This window comes from Podarcis vaucheri (genome assembly GCF_965113315.1).
Source record: "Podarcis vaucheri genome assembly, chromosome: 7".
NCBI lineage: Eukaryota > Metazoa > Chordata > Lepidosauria > Squamata > Lacertidae > Podarcis > Podarcis vaucheri.
In genome coordinates this window covers 13,781,860-13,798,716 of record NC_138765.1, presented here as the reverse complement: position 1 = coordinate 13,798,716, position 16,857 = coordinate 13,781,860, and the positions used below count along the sequence as shown (strand labels likewise).

The window sequence follows — 16,857 nt, the reverse complement described above, 5'->3', positions numbered from 1 at the left end:
AAATCTCTTAATTGTTGGCAATATTGGACAGTGGGTGATTCTAGCTGTGGATGACACAATCACTGCTGTTCTGCTTTTGGCCTGTGGAACAGCAGCTTTCCAGATTTCTAATAATCCAGAGTTAAGCAAACCGTCCTTTCCATAGTGTGGAAGCATCCAACAGAAATCATGAGAATGATTGTTATAATGGGTTGAGAGTTACTAGTGCGTAATCCTGCTCCGTTTGAGCATTAGATTGCCTGGTTAAACCCTCCGGACTGCACAGCCCATCTCAGCGTGGCTGCCCTTAGTCACTCATAGAATCTGTCTGTGGGCGTTTCTTAAAGCGTTGCCAACATAAGAGTTGTTTGACGCCCAATCGTCTCCGCCTCTCACTGCGCGGGAGTCTCCTGCGCAGGGTGGGCGTGGGCAGCGGGGTGCTTGGGCTCTCCTCGCTAACTTCCAACGAAGAGTCCTGGAGCCCCTGCACCTCCCTGTCCCGTTGCTCTCCTGGATCCCTGGTGTTACACTCATTCTCTTCCCCTTCTTCCCGGCTGAGTCTCCCTCTAGCGCTTGGACCTTCCCCTGCAGAATCAGAGACCCTCTCCTTCTCCCGTGTCTCTGATGGCAGTTCCCTGACAATTGTGAACCTGGAAAAGGTAATATTTTGTCTTCCCAACCTACAGGCTTTGGTTTTTGTTGAGGTGTCCCTTAACACAGCCACGTTTGAGACTTGTGTTTTGAGCCTGCATGGATGTCCCTCATGCAGGCAGTGAGAAGATGAGAGGCTTAAAAATCAAATGCCCACTCAAGCCAAGAAAGGGCATTGCATGTGAACTGTAGGTGTGGGAACCGCCCCTCCAAAAGCACCCTATTTCGACATTGTGTGTTTTGTTTATTTGTTTATTTAGTTCATAAAATTTCCATACCACTTGATTGTAAAAATAATAATAAAACAACAAAATTAGCAGTAAAAACAGCTATTTAAAATATTCCCAAAAAAATTTAAAATCAACAATGAGCTAAAAAAAAGATTAAAACATGCTTTGACATTCTACATATCTGGGTAGCCTTGTCTAAGCAAACAGGGTCTTAGCAGGCATTGTACTCTGAAAAGAGTACAATGAAGGCTGCTGGCTGATGTCAATAGGCAGAGATGCTGCCATAGGAAAAGGTCAATTTCTTACGAATATTTTGTGGCATCTGTAATCAAAGCAGTCAAGCAGGCATACAATATGTGGGGTAAGACAGTTTGCAGGTAAACTGGTCCCGAGTTGTTAAGGGCTTTATATACCAATAGTAACTCTTTGAACTTGGCCCAGCAACAAATTGGTAACCACTACAGGCCTCTGGACAAAGGTGTCCTTTGTTGACTGCACATTGCAGTAATCCAGTCTTGTCATGGCATATAGACAGTAGGGGAGCAGTGCTTCAGTGCCACCTCCTTCCAGGCAGATAAAGGAGCCCCCATAGCTAGCAAGCACCCATTCCCATGTATGCAACCAGCCTTCAAAGACTGGCCAGATCCTTTCTTGAAGGCTCGCCCAGACAGCCACCATTATGGTCAAGCCATCCATGCCAGCCACCAGGCAGAAGCAGCCACCACCAGTAGCATCTGTGGACCAGAATGCTCTCCAGCTTGGTTGCAGAAGGACGTTTTGCAACACTCAACAAAGGAATCCGGCCCCATCAGTTTGGAATAGATATCCTCGTAGTTGCTGCACATGGTCTCGGTGGCACAGCCTTTCTGAAAGGTCACAGTTCTGTTCTCTGGAAAAGAAGGAAGACAGGTTTTTTGGATTTTCTGAGGGCCATATTCCCTTCTGAGCAATCTTCTGAGGGCCACATGGCAGCAGTGGGTGGAGCCAGAAGGGGAAGTGGGCGGGGAAACTAATGGAAGCTTTGCCTTGTAGGATGGGCTGGATTCTACCCACTCTTAAACAACCCTCTCCATTATTGAAGTTCAAGGACAGGCAAAAAAAGAGAGAGACGTGGCCTATGGAGAGTTCTGTAGAGCATGAACTCTTAACCTCAGGGTTGTGGGTTTGAGTCCCACAAGGAGAAAGATTTCTGCATTGCAAGGGGTTCGACTAAATGACCCTTGTGGTCCCTTCCAACTCTACAATTCTATGATTCTATGAAGGCCAAATAGAGATACAGTCGTAGCTTGGAAGTCGAACAGAATCCGTTCCGGAAGTCCGTTCGAATTCCAAAACGTTCGAAAACCAAAGTGCAGCTTCTGAATCTTCTGCAGCCAATCGGAAGCCTCGGAAGCCCCGGCGGATGTTCGGCTTCCAAAAATCAGTGCTTTTTTCTGGGGGATGCATCCCCCTAAACATTTTGTGAATCTAACTTTGGCCTCATTGAGGGGCAGTCTTTCTTTCTTTCTTTCTTTCTTTCTTTCTTTCTTTTTTAAATGCTTTATTGAAATTAGAAAGAAATAACAAACAAAAATTCATCCAAAAAGTAAAAACAGTAATATATGTTACATCAGATCATGATAAATTCTTCTTATGTCTATAATTTAAGAAGTATTTCAATATGAGTAGGAAAAAGAGAGTACCCCTAAACATTTTTTAAGAAAAAAAAAAAGCGCTGCCAAAAATAGTTCACAATCCAGAACAGTCACTTCTGGGTTTGCAACGTTCGGGAGCCAAAACATTCAGGAACTAAGCTGTTTGAAAACCAAGGTACGACTGTACCTGGTGGCTTCCCACTCCTAAATTGGAGATTTTTAGAGCAGAGTAAAACCTGCATCACATTCCACCTATGGACACTAGAGGGCGAAATGGTCCTCTTATACTAAGACATTTCCTACAAGTAAAGAATGAGTGAGAAACTGAGGGGCCCTCCAAGAAACGACGTTTTATTGCAGGTGTATTCTGCAACATGTTCTCAACACAAGGATGGTGAATCTGTGGTGGATTTGCTCTGCGATGCCTCCCCAATGCTGCCATATCCTTGCTGTCCGGAGGGGCTTTAAAACTCAACCAAAGCAGGACAAAAATAAAGCTGAACGTTTGTGGCATAAATAGTTACGGGGATAGGCACTCATTGGAAGTGAAGCAGTGTGGTTTCCCCAAAACAGATGCAATGCTCAATCTTTTGAAACCGGGATAGCGTGTGCAAACGCCTTGATAGCATCAGGAGCACAAATCAATACGGAAGTGCAATTAAAATAATGTCTTCAGAGGCCGTGAAATTGATCAGAATCTACATGCTTCACTGTGGCAGGCTTATCTGGGATCAGGGCGACCTAAACCCTTTGCTTTGGTGCTTTCTACACGTCTGATGTTGGAGAGGCACACCTAATCCATCCAAAAAGGAAGACTGCAGAATGTTTGCTTACCCACACTTTTATAACACTTTAACTGTCAAGGTTTCCCCCTCGCCCGCCGAGAATCCAGGGAACTGTAGTTTGTTAAGGGTACCGAGAATTGTTAGGAGACCCCCTCCAATCACCCTCACAGGACTACAATTCCCAGAGTTGCCCGAGTAAAAGGGTTGGTTGTTAAAACCACTTTTAAATCCATGGCGTGGATGGTACAAAAGCAAGAATCTCCTGTCCTCAAAGGAACCCGGCTCCTTGTGTCTCTGCATGAATAACCGAGTTCAGATGTGGATAAAAGAAGGGACACCAAGAACAGTGACTCACACAGAGAAGCGATGGGGCACCTCCCCTGAGAAGAGGTCACTTGGCTGTATCCTCTCTGTCAGGAGTTATTTCCTACCTGATGGAGAGGTGTTGCAGAATTAATTGCTCCTGGCACAATGGTGCCTCGGTTTTTGAACGTAATCCATTCCGGAAGACCGTTTGACTTCCAAAGCGTTTGAAAACCGAGGCACAAAGGGCATTCTGCAAATTCAATGGAGAAAAAAGCTCAGCAGAAGCCGTTCGACTTCCGAGGCATGTTCGAAAACGGAAGCATTTACTTCTGGGTTTTTGGGTTTTCAGCGTTCAAAACTGAAAAGTTCAGCTTCTGAGACGATCAAAAACCAAAGTACCACTGTAGATACTGATTGGGAGGGAACAGAGGCGGAACAAAGATGTAACAAATAACCTCCTCTGTGTATGGAGACTCTCCTTGTTTAAGGTAATTTCACATGGCCCTCAAGCAGTGTATCCCAAAGGATGGATTCCTGTAGCAGCAGTTTTTCTCATCCATGCTTCTCTCTAACTCTTTGAGATAAGGAGCTGCCGCCTCTTTAGCATCTGATCAGGCCAACAGGCATAATAATAATAATAATAATAATAATAATAATAATAATAATAATAAATTTTATTTATATCCTGCCCTCCCCAGCGGGCTCAGGGTGGCTAACAACAATAAAATAATACAACATTCTAAAATCATTTCATTGTAAAATTAATTCAAATCAAATTGATGGCAACCATGATGGCATGCTTCCCAGTCCTCTGTATACGCACCCTTGCTGCTTTCTTACCTCTGTCGATGACGCGTACACATTGATCCATGACTCCTGTGCAATTTAAAACTTGCAGTCTGTCCTGAGCGCACTCCCCATGCCCAGACTCCTGGCAGGTATAGCATTGCAGCCCATTGGGCTGTCCGGAAGTTACGACTGTAGAGTAAAGGGGGGGGGACTTTAGTGATGATCTATTCAATTTCTAAAATAACCTTTCTCCAAAGTGCCTCAAGGCGACTTACAGAAATGATGGGTTTTATGTAATGCTGCACCAGCGGGGTTCTGCTGGCCCCCTCCTTTGCGCTGGGCTCAACACTCAACCCCCCCTCCCCCCGATGATGCTACATCATACACATGAAGTCACAGAATCGTAGAGTTGGAAAGGACGCCATGGGTCATCTAGCCCAACCCCCTGCAATGCAGGAATCTCATCTAAAGCATCCCTTACAGAATAGTGCATGCAATGCGCACCAGTGTGTGATATGTGCTGGACGCCTCCCCCCCCCCAATCTTGGGCACAAGACAGCACCTCTATCTTCTGAAAAAATGAGTACAATTTTTACCTAAAGTAAACATTCCGTGGATTTCCTATTTTTCAAAATATGAATTTGGAAGAGGCGCGACGACTCTCCTGCAACTCCTCTGTTCATTGCCATGGGGCTTGTGCTGGGGGACTTTCCTGCAGACTGTGTCCTAGATTGTTATTATCTGGCATACAGGCAGGATCCTACACCCAGGCGGTACCTACCTGACAGAAGGTTATCAGAGCACGGCAACTGTCATTTACCTGGGAAGCTCCTGTTGTTGCAGTTGGAACTGCTGCAGACCTTTTGCTCAACAAAGGCAAAATCTCTCCCGATCTGGTACGCCACCAGTGTGTCCTTAAAAGAACTGCCTCCACATCCCTTTATGATGGGTTCTGTTTCTTCACCTGGAGAACCAATCATCAGGCGATGTCCACACAGAACAGGACCATTTTTGGATTTAAGAAATGCAGCTAGTAGATTGTTTTCCAATGGACACTCCACTTTTAACTCTATTATCTCACTAAATACATATTACAGCTTCTCCATATACTGTGTATGTTTAAATTTGCATGGTGGGTGTTCTTCCACAGTATCCACTGCCCTTTAGCATTGAGGCACTGTTCCTTTTTTGCTATTAGCTGGAAGTGCAATTAAAACAGATTTCACAAAGAACTTAATATAGTTCTATATTATCCAGCAATGCCAATGGCCAAGAGCCATCTATGTCTACTCAAAAGTAAGCCCCTTTCAGCAAAGGTCTATTGTAATTTGAAGTTTCCAGTTAGCTGGCTCCATTCATTTCATTGCATGGATATGGGTTAGTGGTGCATTGCACCTTAATTGCCCCATATTTGTCAGTTTCCGTTCCTCACTGTAGCAGAGGAGAGTACAAATTCTTTGCTTCCTGTTTTTTCTTTCCTTTCTTTTATGGCTAAATAGCTCTCTTTCACTATAAAAGGAGTATAAAAATATGCAAATGAATTGGTAATTAAACTACTGACACACCAAGCAGGAAACAGAAGCCCTCTAACAAGGGACAATTATTCATGAATCCAGCAGGAAGAAGTAAAATGGTGAGAACAAAAAAAACAGAAAGCATTTAATTAAAGGAACAGTTGCCTCTAAAGGTTTTCGTAGTGCTTTGCCTGTCCAGCCTAGAAAGACCAGCTCTGCAATTGCATTTTATTGCAAAACACACACAGTCTTAAAAACATAGGAGAGCAACTCAGAAAACCTTGAAACATGTTTTTCCAACACCATGTGCATCATTTGCAATGGTGATTACTGTACTCAGCAGGTTACGGTTGCAGAGGTTTCCCTGCACCTATTGGCTAGTGACCATCACATCCTTAGCGATGCCTTAGTCTCTCCTATCCCCGTGCCTGTGTGCTTTGAATGCTTTGGTACCCACTTGGCAATACCTGGCAGGAGGCGCTGGGAGATCTGCACGCACTGGTCTTCACTCCCATAGCATGGCTCTGTGGGCGCATTGTGGCCACATTCAGCTGCGCTCCCGATGCAGGTTTGACACTGCACACCATTTTTTGATCCATTTCCATGAACTGTTGGAAGCAACAGTGAGCAGCAGGGGGAGAGACAGAGATCATCAGATTCCAGCCCATTTCGCCACCTGTGGCAAAATGGAAATTGCCACCTACTGCCCCCCTCTCACCCACATGCCCACCCTTTCTGCCGCCTCCTCCCAGCTCTCAGCAAACTTGGCAAAAGCCAGAGCACTCCTCAGAGCATTGCCATTCAGCTCTCCCCACCCCAAGGAGGGGTCACCTGACAGCCAGGAACACCCTGGCTGTCACCAAACTCAGCAGGAGCCTGGGTGCTCCTCAAAGCATTCCACCAGGGGAAGATAAGCAGCAACACTGTGCACTGTAACACCTCCCTCTTGGCAGCAGAAGAGGTGGGGCGGGCAGAATGCCGCCTCTTGCACTTCTGCCACCTGAGGCAGACTCTTCACCCTACTTCATGGGCAGGCCGGCTCTGTCACATCCCCTAATTGGAGGCCCTTCTCTGCGTGTTCCCTCTGGCAGATGATGTATGAGGATGAGAAAATGGGCCTTTTCTGTAGTATGTGGAATACTATCCCCATGAAGGCTTGCCGGGCACCAACACTGATAACTTTTCAGTGTTAGCCTTTTTCTTTGCAGCAGTTGGTGATTGGTTTCTTTTTCCTTGGGGAGCTGTTCTGTGGTGGCCAGACCTACATTAGGGGGATGGAGGGGTTGGGTTGCAAGTTCTCCATTGATTTCAGCATGTTGTCTACTCAGAGTAGGACTGGCTTTGGATGCAACGCAATAGGTTTTGGCTTTCAATTGTTTTGTTTTTCATGTTCTGTATAGCTCGCTTTGCTCTGTCACTTTGAGACACTTGTGCAAAGAGGAGGAGGAGGAGGAGGAGGAGGAGGAGGAGGAGGAGGAGGAGGAGAAGAAGAAGAAGAAGAAGAAGAAGAAGAAGAAGAAGAAGAAGAAGAAGAAGAAGTAGTTGTTTTATTTTTAGGAATTCATTAAGGAAAACGTTCCATCAGCACAAATATTCCAGCTTGCTCTGACAGAACATTATTCCCTCTCCTGCCCCTGAATACTATTGTACCCCCCACAGATTGCAAGCCAATTTCACAGAGCACACCAAGGGAAGGGAGGGGAAGCCCCACTCTGCTAGCAGAAGTCCTTGCATGGACTTCCACTAGCGGGACTAATTAGTTGGATAGGTGACTAAGTATATATATATATACTGTTGCTATATCTGTATTGTCCCTGTTATACCTAATTGCAAATTCAAATGTATCCCTATCATGTTTTATGACTTCCTTGATATTGTATGTGGGCTGGAACTGGTCTGTGACCGAAATAATAAATTCATTCATTCATTAGTTGAATAGGATTATTATTATTATTATTATTATTATTATTATTATTATTATTATTATTTATTACTGGCAAAGCACTGAGGTGATGTTTTCATGAAAGTGTTTATCACTGCCCCCAACATAGCCTCACGGCTAAATTCAGATCACATCAACATGGGCATGCACCATTTCTGTACCACATACCATCGCGTGTCAGAGGCTGGCATAGATCGAAGGAGCAACAAAACATCGACCAGCTTAAAGATCCCCTGTTCCCTTTCTGATAGCGGCGGCACAAATTCGAGTCGCTGCAGCCCACTTTCACCGTTCCTGCATCCACTGCAAACAGAAGATCAAACAAAGGAGTTAACCCATTGCCAGTGTAGGGTGCTATTGCAAGTGTCATTTTAGATTTGCAAAGGATGTTATGTCTGGTCCAGGACCAGTGTAAATAATTTTGTAAATAAACTCAAAGAAGAAGAAGAAGTGGGGCCTTGAAATTCCCCACTGCTGGTGAGCAGACTGGCAGGTGCACAAGTCCCCTGGTCAGTTTTCACCTCTGTGGTGAGACGTACTTTAATTAAAGTACAGGGATTTTTTTTTTACGTTATAGCAAGTATTTAAATTACGGAAAATGCTTGACTTATGGGACTAAGCTGTCTCAGCCAGAGGACCACATTCTCGGTAACCTTCCACAGGTCACATGCCAGCGGTGGATCGGGCGAGAGGCAAAAGTGAGTGGAGAAGCAAAGGCAAATTTCCCCTTTGTACAGTAGGCAAGTTTCTGCATGCATTCACGCACCCTTCATTGTCCTCCATTATCAGGGTCCAAGGACACATTCCAGCAAGGCAGATACACTCAAGCATAGTATGGAAGGGCTGTAGCCTGAGAACAGTTGCAAGAGCCAAACAGAGAGCGTTGGAGACTCACATTCACCCCCTGAGGCTGAGATTCCCTACTGCTGCTCTATAGCCTGCCATGACAGATACTCAGAGGCCTGCTGCTCAAAGATCCTGGAGCAATGCAGAGCATCTTGCTCAACCTCATTTCCTCACCAGACATTGGCCAGCTGCTGCCTCTTGTTAAATTTTGAGGAATGTCCATAGAGAGGCATGAGCCCCAATAAAATGGTCACTAATGCACTTCTGATCTCCTGTCACTGTCTGAATAAGTGTCCACCTGTCCCTATTTTCCAGGGACAGTCCCAGATTTACAGAAGCCATCCTGGTTTCCGATTTGGTACCCAAATGTCCCTCTTTCTCTTAGGATGTCCTTATTTTCATCGGAGAAATGTTGGAGGATATGGGGTTATGCAATCCCCAAGCCAAGAGCCAGTGTGGTGTGGTGGTTAAAAGTGGTAGTCTCGTAATCTGGGGAACCGGGTTCGATTCCCTGCTCCTCCACATGTAGCTGCTGGGTGACCTTGGACTAGTCACACTTCTTTGAAGTCTCTCAGCCCCACTCACCTCACAGAGTGTTTGTTGTGGGGGAGGAAGGGAAAGGAGAATGTTAGCCGCTTTGAGAATCCTTAGGGTAGTGAAAAAGCAGGATATCAAATCCAAACTCTTCTATACAACCTTTAGAAGGCAGCCCTGCCTAGGGTAGGGTTTTTTTAATGTTTAACTTTTTATTATTATGTTTATATATTGAAAGCTGCCCAGAGCAGCTGGAGCAACCCAGTCAGGTGGGTGGGGTATAAATAATAAAATTATTACTATTACTATTACTATTACTATTATTATTACGATGATGATGATGATGATGATGATGATGATGATGATGATGATGGAATGGGACATCCCTATTTTCATCAGAGGAATGTTGGAGGGTATGCACTTACAACCAGCGTAGTCCTTGGTCTCAATGAAGCAAGCGTCTTGAGACTGGTCACAAACCTCCACTTCATTCTTTGCACACTTCCCGTTCTTGCTCAAGCACTTCTGGCATGTCAAGCTGTCAGCTGGAGAAAGACACAAAGATAATGTCTGCTTTTTCCATGCTACGTTAACCTGCGCTCAGGATGCACAGGCCCTCTCAGGGGCCCAGAGAGGCTGCTTCCAGCTTTTGATATGCTAAGTCATAAGAACAGCTAGCAGTAGCTCGTTCATATAGTTAAATGATTTCATCGCAGAATAAGCTTATGCCATCTGAACGGACATATTTCTCTTTATACTATATTTGCACCGGTCTGTCATCACCCTGCTTTTATGGGCTGTCTCCCAAGCTTCTAAAGGTGGGGGAAAGGAATCATAGAATCAGAGAATCATAGAGTTGGAAGAGACCACAAGGGCCATCGAGTCCAACCCCCTGCCAAGCAGGAAACACCATCAGAGCACTCCTGACATATGGTTGTCAAGCCTTACTGTCAGGAAGTTCTTCCTAATGTTTAGGTGGAATCTTCTTTCTTGTAGTTTGGATCCATTGCTCCGTGTCCGCTTCTCTGGAGCAGCAGAAAACAACCTTTCTCCCTCCTCTATGTGACATCCTTTTATATATTTGAACATGGCTATCATATCACCCCTTAACCTCCTCTTCTCCAGGCTAAACATGCCCAGCTCCCTTAGCCGTTCCTCATAAGGCATCGTTTCCAGGCCTTTGACCATTTTGGTTGCCCTCCTCTGGACACAAAGAGGGGCAGGAAGAAAAAATAGGGGGATCCATATCTGTAGTAAGTGACTTGAAGAGGAAGAAAGGTCCCTGTGTGTGTGACAGTTGTAGTCTTCTGTGGACAGGGGGGAAAGTGAAGGGAGGAATTGGGGAAGAGGCAGGTGGAATTGGGTTAAAAGTGGCATTTGGAGGAATGGGATGTAAGGAGGAAGGGAGGACAGTTTCAGGGCTCTGGGTAAGAACTGCTTGTCAGTTTCTTCCTCCTTAGTCTCAAATTCCTCTAAGAAATTCCTCTAAGGAAGAAGAAAGGTATGAGCAAAAGCTGGCTTAGTTGCCCCTGCCTGTCATTGCCTCTGACTCTTCCTGTATTGGGCTCTAGCGCCACCCACTGTTGGGCTCCTTGCCTTCTGCCCTACCAGTCCAATGCAAACCAACCACCACTTCTGCTTCAACTAATGTTTCAACCCCGCCCCTCTAGTCTTGGTGGGATCTGGGCTCAATGACAGCTTCAGTCTTATGCACCATCTGAGAGTAAGGACTGTGAGTGCTGCTTCTGGAAAAGAAAAAAAGTAACATGCATATGATTGCATTGTAAAGTTAGCTATATGGCAGTCGAACAAATTTACTGTGGCTTTTGCAAACTAAAGTTGAAAGCTCAAATTTTGTGGGGGGTGGGGAGAGCTGGAATAGAGGAGCCCTTAATAAAATCCAATGGCCCCTTTCTCCGGCCCACAAGTTTTAGCCATATTTATGACCCCCATCAAACCTCTCCATTCGGAAGGAAATCAGCCCTGAGTGCTCACTGGAAGGACAGATCGTGAAGCTGAGGCTCCAATACTTGGCCAGCTCATGAGAAGAGAAGACTCCCTGGAAAAGACCCTGATGCTGGGAAAGATGGAGGGCACAAGGAGAAGGGGACGACAGAGGACGAGATGGTTGGATAGTATTCTCGAAGCTACCAGCATGAGTTTGACCAAACTGCGGGAGGCAGACAGGAGTGCCTGGCGTGCTCTGGTCCAGGGGGTCACGAAGAGTCGGACACGACTAAACGACTAAACAACAACAACCTATAGCTGGTGACACAGGAAGTCCTATTGAGTTCAATGGGACATACTCTCATTTTAATGTATATAGGATTTCAGCCTAAGCGAGACAACACATAAGGTAAGGGGGATGAAGCTATTCTGCCCCTTCCCCCGTAATCTAAGTACCACAAAAGTCCACTTCTAGAGGGCTAGATAATTAAATGCAATATACTGCATAGCTGCATATCTTTCAGACATGTTAGTCCCCATCCACCTGAATAGCCCTCTATGCAAGCCTTGTTGAAGTTAGCAGGGCTTGGCCTAAGAGGTGCTCTCAATAGATCAACCCACTCAGTTCCCACATCACACAATGCACACATGCAGCCAGATGCACCTGAAACTTACCTGCGCCGAGGCAGAATATGAAGATCACAAGGGACACCTGAAACTTCATGGCAGCGTTGATGTTCAGATGAGGAGGAGCAAACCTGGCGTGCTTCAGAGGTGAGGGCTTGTCAGGGAGCTGACTTCAGAAACATAGAATGAAGCTTGGGCAAGGATGTGTTTGAAACCTTCAGAACAGGAGATGATGAAGGGAAGAGCTGGAAAGAACAGGGGGAAACCAGCGCTTTAGGTCTTTTATTGTGGGAAGGAAGAGCGCTGCAAAGATGCACAGATGACTCTGTCCGTAAGCCAATGATACAAATTTGCATTCAAGCACCAATTTATTGGTTGACTGCAATTATATCCTGCTCTTCCAATCCAAGGAGCCCAGGGTGGCAAACAGATATACAATTTAAAAACAATGCAAAAAATTAGTGAGAGCCAGTGTGGTGTAGTGGTTAAGAGCGGTAGTCTCGTAATCTGGGGAACCAGGTTCGCGTCTCCGCTCCTCCACATGCAGCTGCTGGGTGACCTTGGGCCAGTCACACTTCTCTGAAGTCTCTCAGCCCCACTCACCTCACAGAGTGTTTGTTGTGGGGGAGGAAGGGAAAGGAGAATGTTAGCCGCTTTGAGACTCCTGAAGGGGAGTGAAAGGCGGGATATCAAATCCAAAAAAAAAAAAAAAAAAACATTTTAGAACAGTTGGTGACATTCTAAAAACAATTGCAGTTAAAAACAAAGCAGTTACAATTAAAAGCATGCTTCCAATCAATGATCTTGAGGTTGCCAAGTATAGTATTCTTCAGCTACCAAATGCCTGGGTAAACAGGACTGTTTTTAGATTCCTCTTGAAAGTTGGTAATAATGGAGACAGGTACACTGCACCAGGGGGGTCATTCCACAACCAAGGAACCACCACTGTAAAGGGCCTTTTAGATGCATAGATGCATCTGGGCAAATTAAGATGCCGGATTGCTGAGGTCTTGCCTATCTGCAGTGCCCCCAGACACTCTGTAAGCAAAATAAAATTTTCTCTTTTTTACATTTTACATCAGGGAGGGTCCATGGAAATGACCCAGGGGGTCACCCTCTAACAGCACCCCCAACAGGGAAATCCAGTTTCCCAGCTAATTTTCATCACCCTCCTTACAGAACTTGGGATGGAGAAAGTTCCCAGCAGTTGCTATCTCAAATAAGAGATGTTGAGCTAGCAACACCTGTCCATTTCAGACTCAGGTGGTACCTGTTCACTTAAGACTTCGGGAAGAGGGAGAAATTGGATTCAGTTTGCATCTGAAGGCAAAACTAATCATACTCTGTGAAACAATATGCATTCCGAAAACCAATCACCCTTCCACATTTTAATTTTACAATGCGATTCTGCAAAAATGCATATGCTAAAGTGTACATTCACTAATGCGCTTATTAGTGAAGCTAACATACTAAAATGCGGCTGGGTTTTCTATTTGCAGACTGTTGTAGAAATGCGGAGAACTGAATTTAAGAGTGGGGAAACAGGAAACTATAATTGGCCAGTTTGCCTATCCCCACTTACACAGTTTAAATTAAACGAAGAGGGTGATTTCTTCTAAGTTTTATCCAGAACAGACCCATTGAAATTAACGGGCTTAATGTGATCATGCCAATTAATTTCAGCGTCTGCTCTGAGTAAAACTTAACAGGATACCACCCAATGCTACTGAAAATGACTTAATCGCTGATCAGCTCCACCCCCACACTTACCAGTTGTGGTTGATTTTTGCAGAGGCACAAATGGATCTCCCTGCAGGTCAGTCTCATTGCCTTGTGGTTCATATGCTGTTATGTGCTTATCCCAAACCCATCTCCGTGCCTTATCTTCTGCCTCCCATCCACACAGGGGCCTGGCCATCTGGCCCACACCCCTTCCTCCCCGTCATCAATGCCACTCCCGCACTTTCATTAATCGAGAACGTTTATCATATCCAAATATGACCGAGTTCACTGCACCAAGTTGGAACATGTCATTTCTGAGGAACTGGATTGTTGCGACACGTGCTGCCACTTGGCCAACACACGAGGATTGGGAAGTCTGGGCAATCTCATCAGAAACCTCATCAGAACAGTTTCTGTTTAGCAGCCACAGACCAACAGTCACCAATTATCCAACTCTCTTTCTAGCGGCCTTAAAATGTAAACCCAGGTCAGGGGCCCAGTGTGGCCCTCATGGTGTTGCAGGATTACAGAAGTTGGCCAACCCTTCTATTAGACAGACTGAGGCAAAGACCTCAGGTAGTGGGGTGGACATGTAAAAGGGTATTGGGAAATGATCTATAATGAATTTAAAAAAATGTTTAAAAGTACTTTCCCAATAAACGTACTTTGGGGATAATTCAGACTGAAATCCCCAGGTGTCAAAAAATGGATGCAACAACTGTGGCCTGTGTTTTGTTAGCCCCAAAATGGAAAATGAGCGAGGTCCCAACCAAAGAAGAATGGCAACTTAAGTTGACAGAATATGCACAACTTGCAGACTTAACATAGAGAATAAGAGAACAAGAAGAACGCGTGTTTAGAGAAGATTGGAAAACATTTATTGAATATATGGAAAATAATTGTGTACAGCTGAAAACGCTGGCCACATTAAGATAAATTCAACAGTGCAAAGCAAATAAGTTTTGATGGATGCAATAATGGAAAACTGATTGGTATAGTTTTTATAAAATATGCAAGGATTTAAGATATGTAAAATGAACCATGGAAAGAGAAGCGATGCCATTGATATCTTAAGGATGTAAAATGAGTATTTGAAATTGAAAAACAGAAAATTTAATCCAGAGGTGAGGCCCTCCACCTCCAGCTCTTCCCCTGCTCTAGGAAGGACAAATGGGGTCCTCAGAGCGAGGCAATCAGGGCAAGGTGGCCATCTAAGTGCTTGTGTCACCATCAGTTTTAGCTCTAGCGGTTAATTGTGTCTAAAAATTGTGTCTAAAATTAGGGCCTCGTGAGTGCCGACGGTACTAAAGCAGAGGCAGAAGTGAAATCCCCAAAAAATGTAAGCTGGGAGGGAGGCCCCTGGTGCAGGTAGCGCAGATCACGTAACACCAATAAATCAGTTTGTAAAAGACGTTCTTAATTTTGGCGTGTGTGCCCTAGGTCATCTACAAATAAATTACAGCAAAAAGTAGTGTGTTTAGCTCATCTGCGATGAACAGGGCCTTTGCGGAACTATTTGGTATCTGAGGTGAAGGACAAAATAGTGCCTTGCCTGAATTCCTCAGACAGAAGCAGAGTGGGCTGACAGTTGGATCTCAGCTCACATCCACATCTTACAGTTAAAGCATTATCATACCACTTTTAAGCAGACATGGCTTTCCCCAAAGAATCATGGGACTTGTAGTTTGTTATGAGTGCCGAGAGTTGTCAGGAGATACCCGTTTCCCATTCCCCGAGCAGTTTAACCATGAATTCCTCCACGAAGGGAACTATGGAAATTGTAGGCGATTCTTTGAGGCCACTGATTCAGCATAGGCAGGTAAATAACTGGAGCCTAGCCAAGTTTCCAGGGGCGTTTTCAGTGCCAGAATAGGGTGTTACAGGAACCTTGAATGCTCTCCCTTAAATAAAAAAGTCCTGCATTTATTTCATTTTCACTCGTTTGGCTGCCTCTCTCAGTAATTGCTATGTGTACATTTTTAAAAAGAAAAATTCTGCTTTACTAAGTCAGGAATCATGTAACCTATTAGGGTTTGCAATATGACAGCATCGCCAAATCAGATCAGAAAGGTGAGCCATGCTTTCTATCCACACTTTGAATAGGAGAACATCTTCACACTGATCTGCAACCCTCCCAGTTTATGGCCGATGTGATTCTCAGGGGATTCCCCCCCCCCCTTGAAATCAGCACACCCCAAACTGGCTCAATTCTAAGCATTATGTTTTGCTGTGAGCTACTAACTTTCACGGACTTTTTCACAGGCTATAGTGTGTTGCTTGGTTATAAATAGCTATTTGTAACTGAGGGTTTTAGAAAAGCTTTCCACACCTAAACAGCTCCAAAGAAACCAGATGAAATATTCAAGAGACTTCACAAATAAGCATGAGGACAACAGATAATGCCTTAACAACTTTATTAATGGTAGCAGGGAAATATGGGTGTTACACCACGGGAGAAAATGGGGAAGGGGGAGCTACGTAATTAGAAACTGCCTGATTTGGCAATTTCCTCAACATGCATTTTCTCACGTACAAACACACACTCCCCTTTCCCTCTCCTTCTACTGCAGCAAAAGGATTGCAAGTGCGAATTTTGCAGGTGTTATTCCAGAAACTGCATGGCCCTGCCCTCTAGTGGCATGCTAGGGAAACTGCTGTTAGAGACACAACATGACTTTCTCCTCCCCCACCTCCAGCCCATGCCTTGGATTGGATTCTGAAATGATCATATGGGATCTCATGGTCCAGGTAAGTATTTTGTCCTCCCTTTCCCTCACCTCCTTGCACACTGTAAAATGAGCCGCTTTCCGACAATGTCCATCACTTGCACCCAGCTGTTTGTGGGCCCACCGAGATCATAGAATCATAAGGGTAGAGTTGGAAGGGACCACGAGGATCTGTCGGCATGCAGAGGGCCGGGAGGCCAGCTGGCTAGCCCCGGCTGGGCCATCTCTTTCCAGCCGTCCTGCTGCGAAGACCATCACCTCTGCTCCGATGTAAATCAGCGACCCGGGCTTCTGAGCCAGGGCACACTATCAGCAGATCGAACTGCACACACAGAATAGGTGTGAGGCTTGTGGAAGCATACTACAACTACAGATTTATTAATCATAGATCAGGACAAAGAAACATGTCGTCTCTCTTTCTCTCGTCATCTCAGAGAAAAAAGCAAAAGCTATACACAAGGGAAGTTCCCAGCAAGCTGTGCTGGAATGTAAACAGACATGTGACACGCAACAATGCCACACGTCTGCTCCTTAAGGTGGAATAGAAATATCAACAGGCTCATCTAGTCCAACCCACTGCGATGCAGGAATCTTTCACCCAACGTGGGGCTCAAACCCTCAGCCC

General features: G+C 45.1%; 1 protein-coding gene across 2 annotated transcripts; it reads right to left on the bottom strand.

Annotated features, from left to right (window-relative positions):
- Positions 1-1,358: 1,358 nt before the first annotated feature.
- On the bottom strand, positions 1,359-14,045 carry LOC309537735 (phospholipase A2 inhibitor NAI-like). Of its 2 annotated transcripts, XM_082232719.1 has the most exons (8): positions 13,555-14,018; positions 11,833-12,029; positions 9,636-9,755; positions 7,999-8,133; positions 6,356-6,496; positions 5,195-5,338; positions 4,426-4,563; positions 1,359-1,749 (listed from the first exon to the last, which is right to left on the bottom strand). In XM_082232719.1, exons 2-8 carry the CDS (start codon positions 11,879-11,881, stop codon positions 1,544-1,546), a joined length of 933 nt encoding a protein of 310 aa, XP_082088845.1. In that variant the 5' UTR covers positions 11,882-12,029; positions 13,555-14,018; the 3' UTR covers positions 1,359-1,543. The 2 variants fall into 2 exon arrangements, with proteins under 2 accessions (XP_082088845.1, XP_082088846.1); XM_082232720.1 differs by lacking the exon at positions 7,999-8,133 and having other exon boundaries at positions 13,555-14,045.
- Between the last annotated feature and the right edge of the window lie 2,812 nt (positions 14,046-16,857).

What these genes read in the sequence shown, in the direction of transcription:
- LOC309537735 (XM_082232719.1), bottom strand. Translation starts at nt 11,881, where the DNA reads ATGAAGTTTCAGGTGTCCCTTGTGATCTTCATATTCTGCCTCGGCGCA. An exon ending in CCAGCCTCTGACACGCGATG is followed by an intron (nt 6,497 to 7,998) that starts GTATGTGGTACA and finishes TGCTTCCAACAG; the next exon opens with TTCATGGAAATGGATCAAAA. An exon ending in CTCCCAGCGCCTCCTGCCAG is followed by an intron (nt 5,339 to 6,355) that starts GTATTGCCAAGT and finishes TTGGTTCTCCAG; the next exon opens with GTGAAGAAACAGAACCCATC.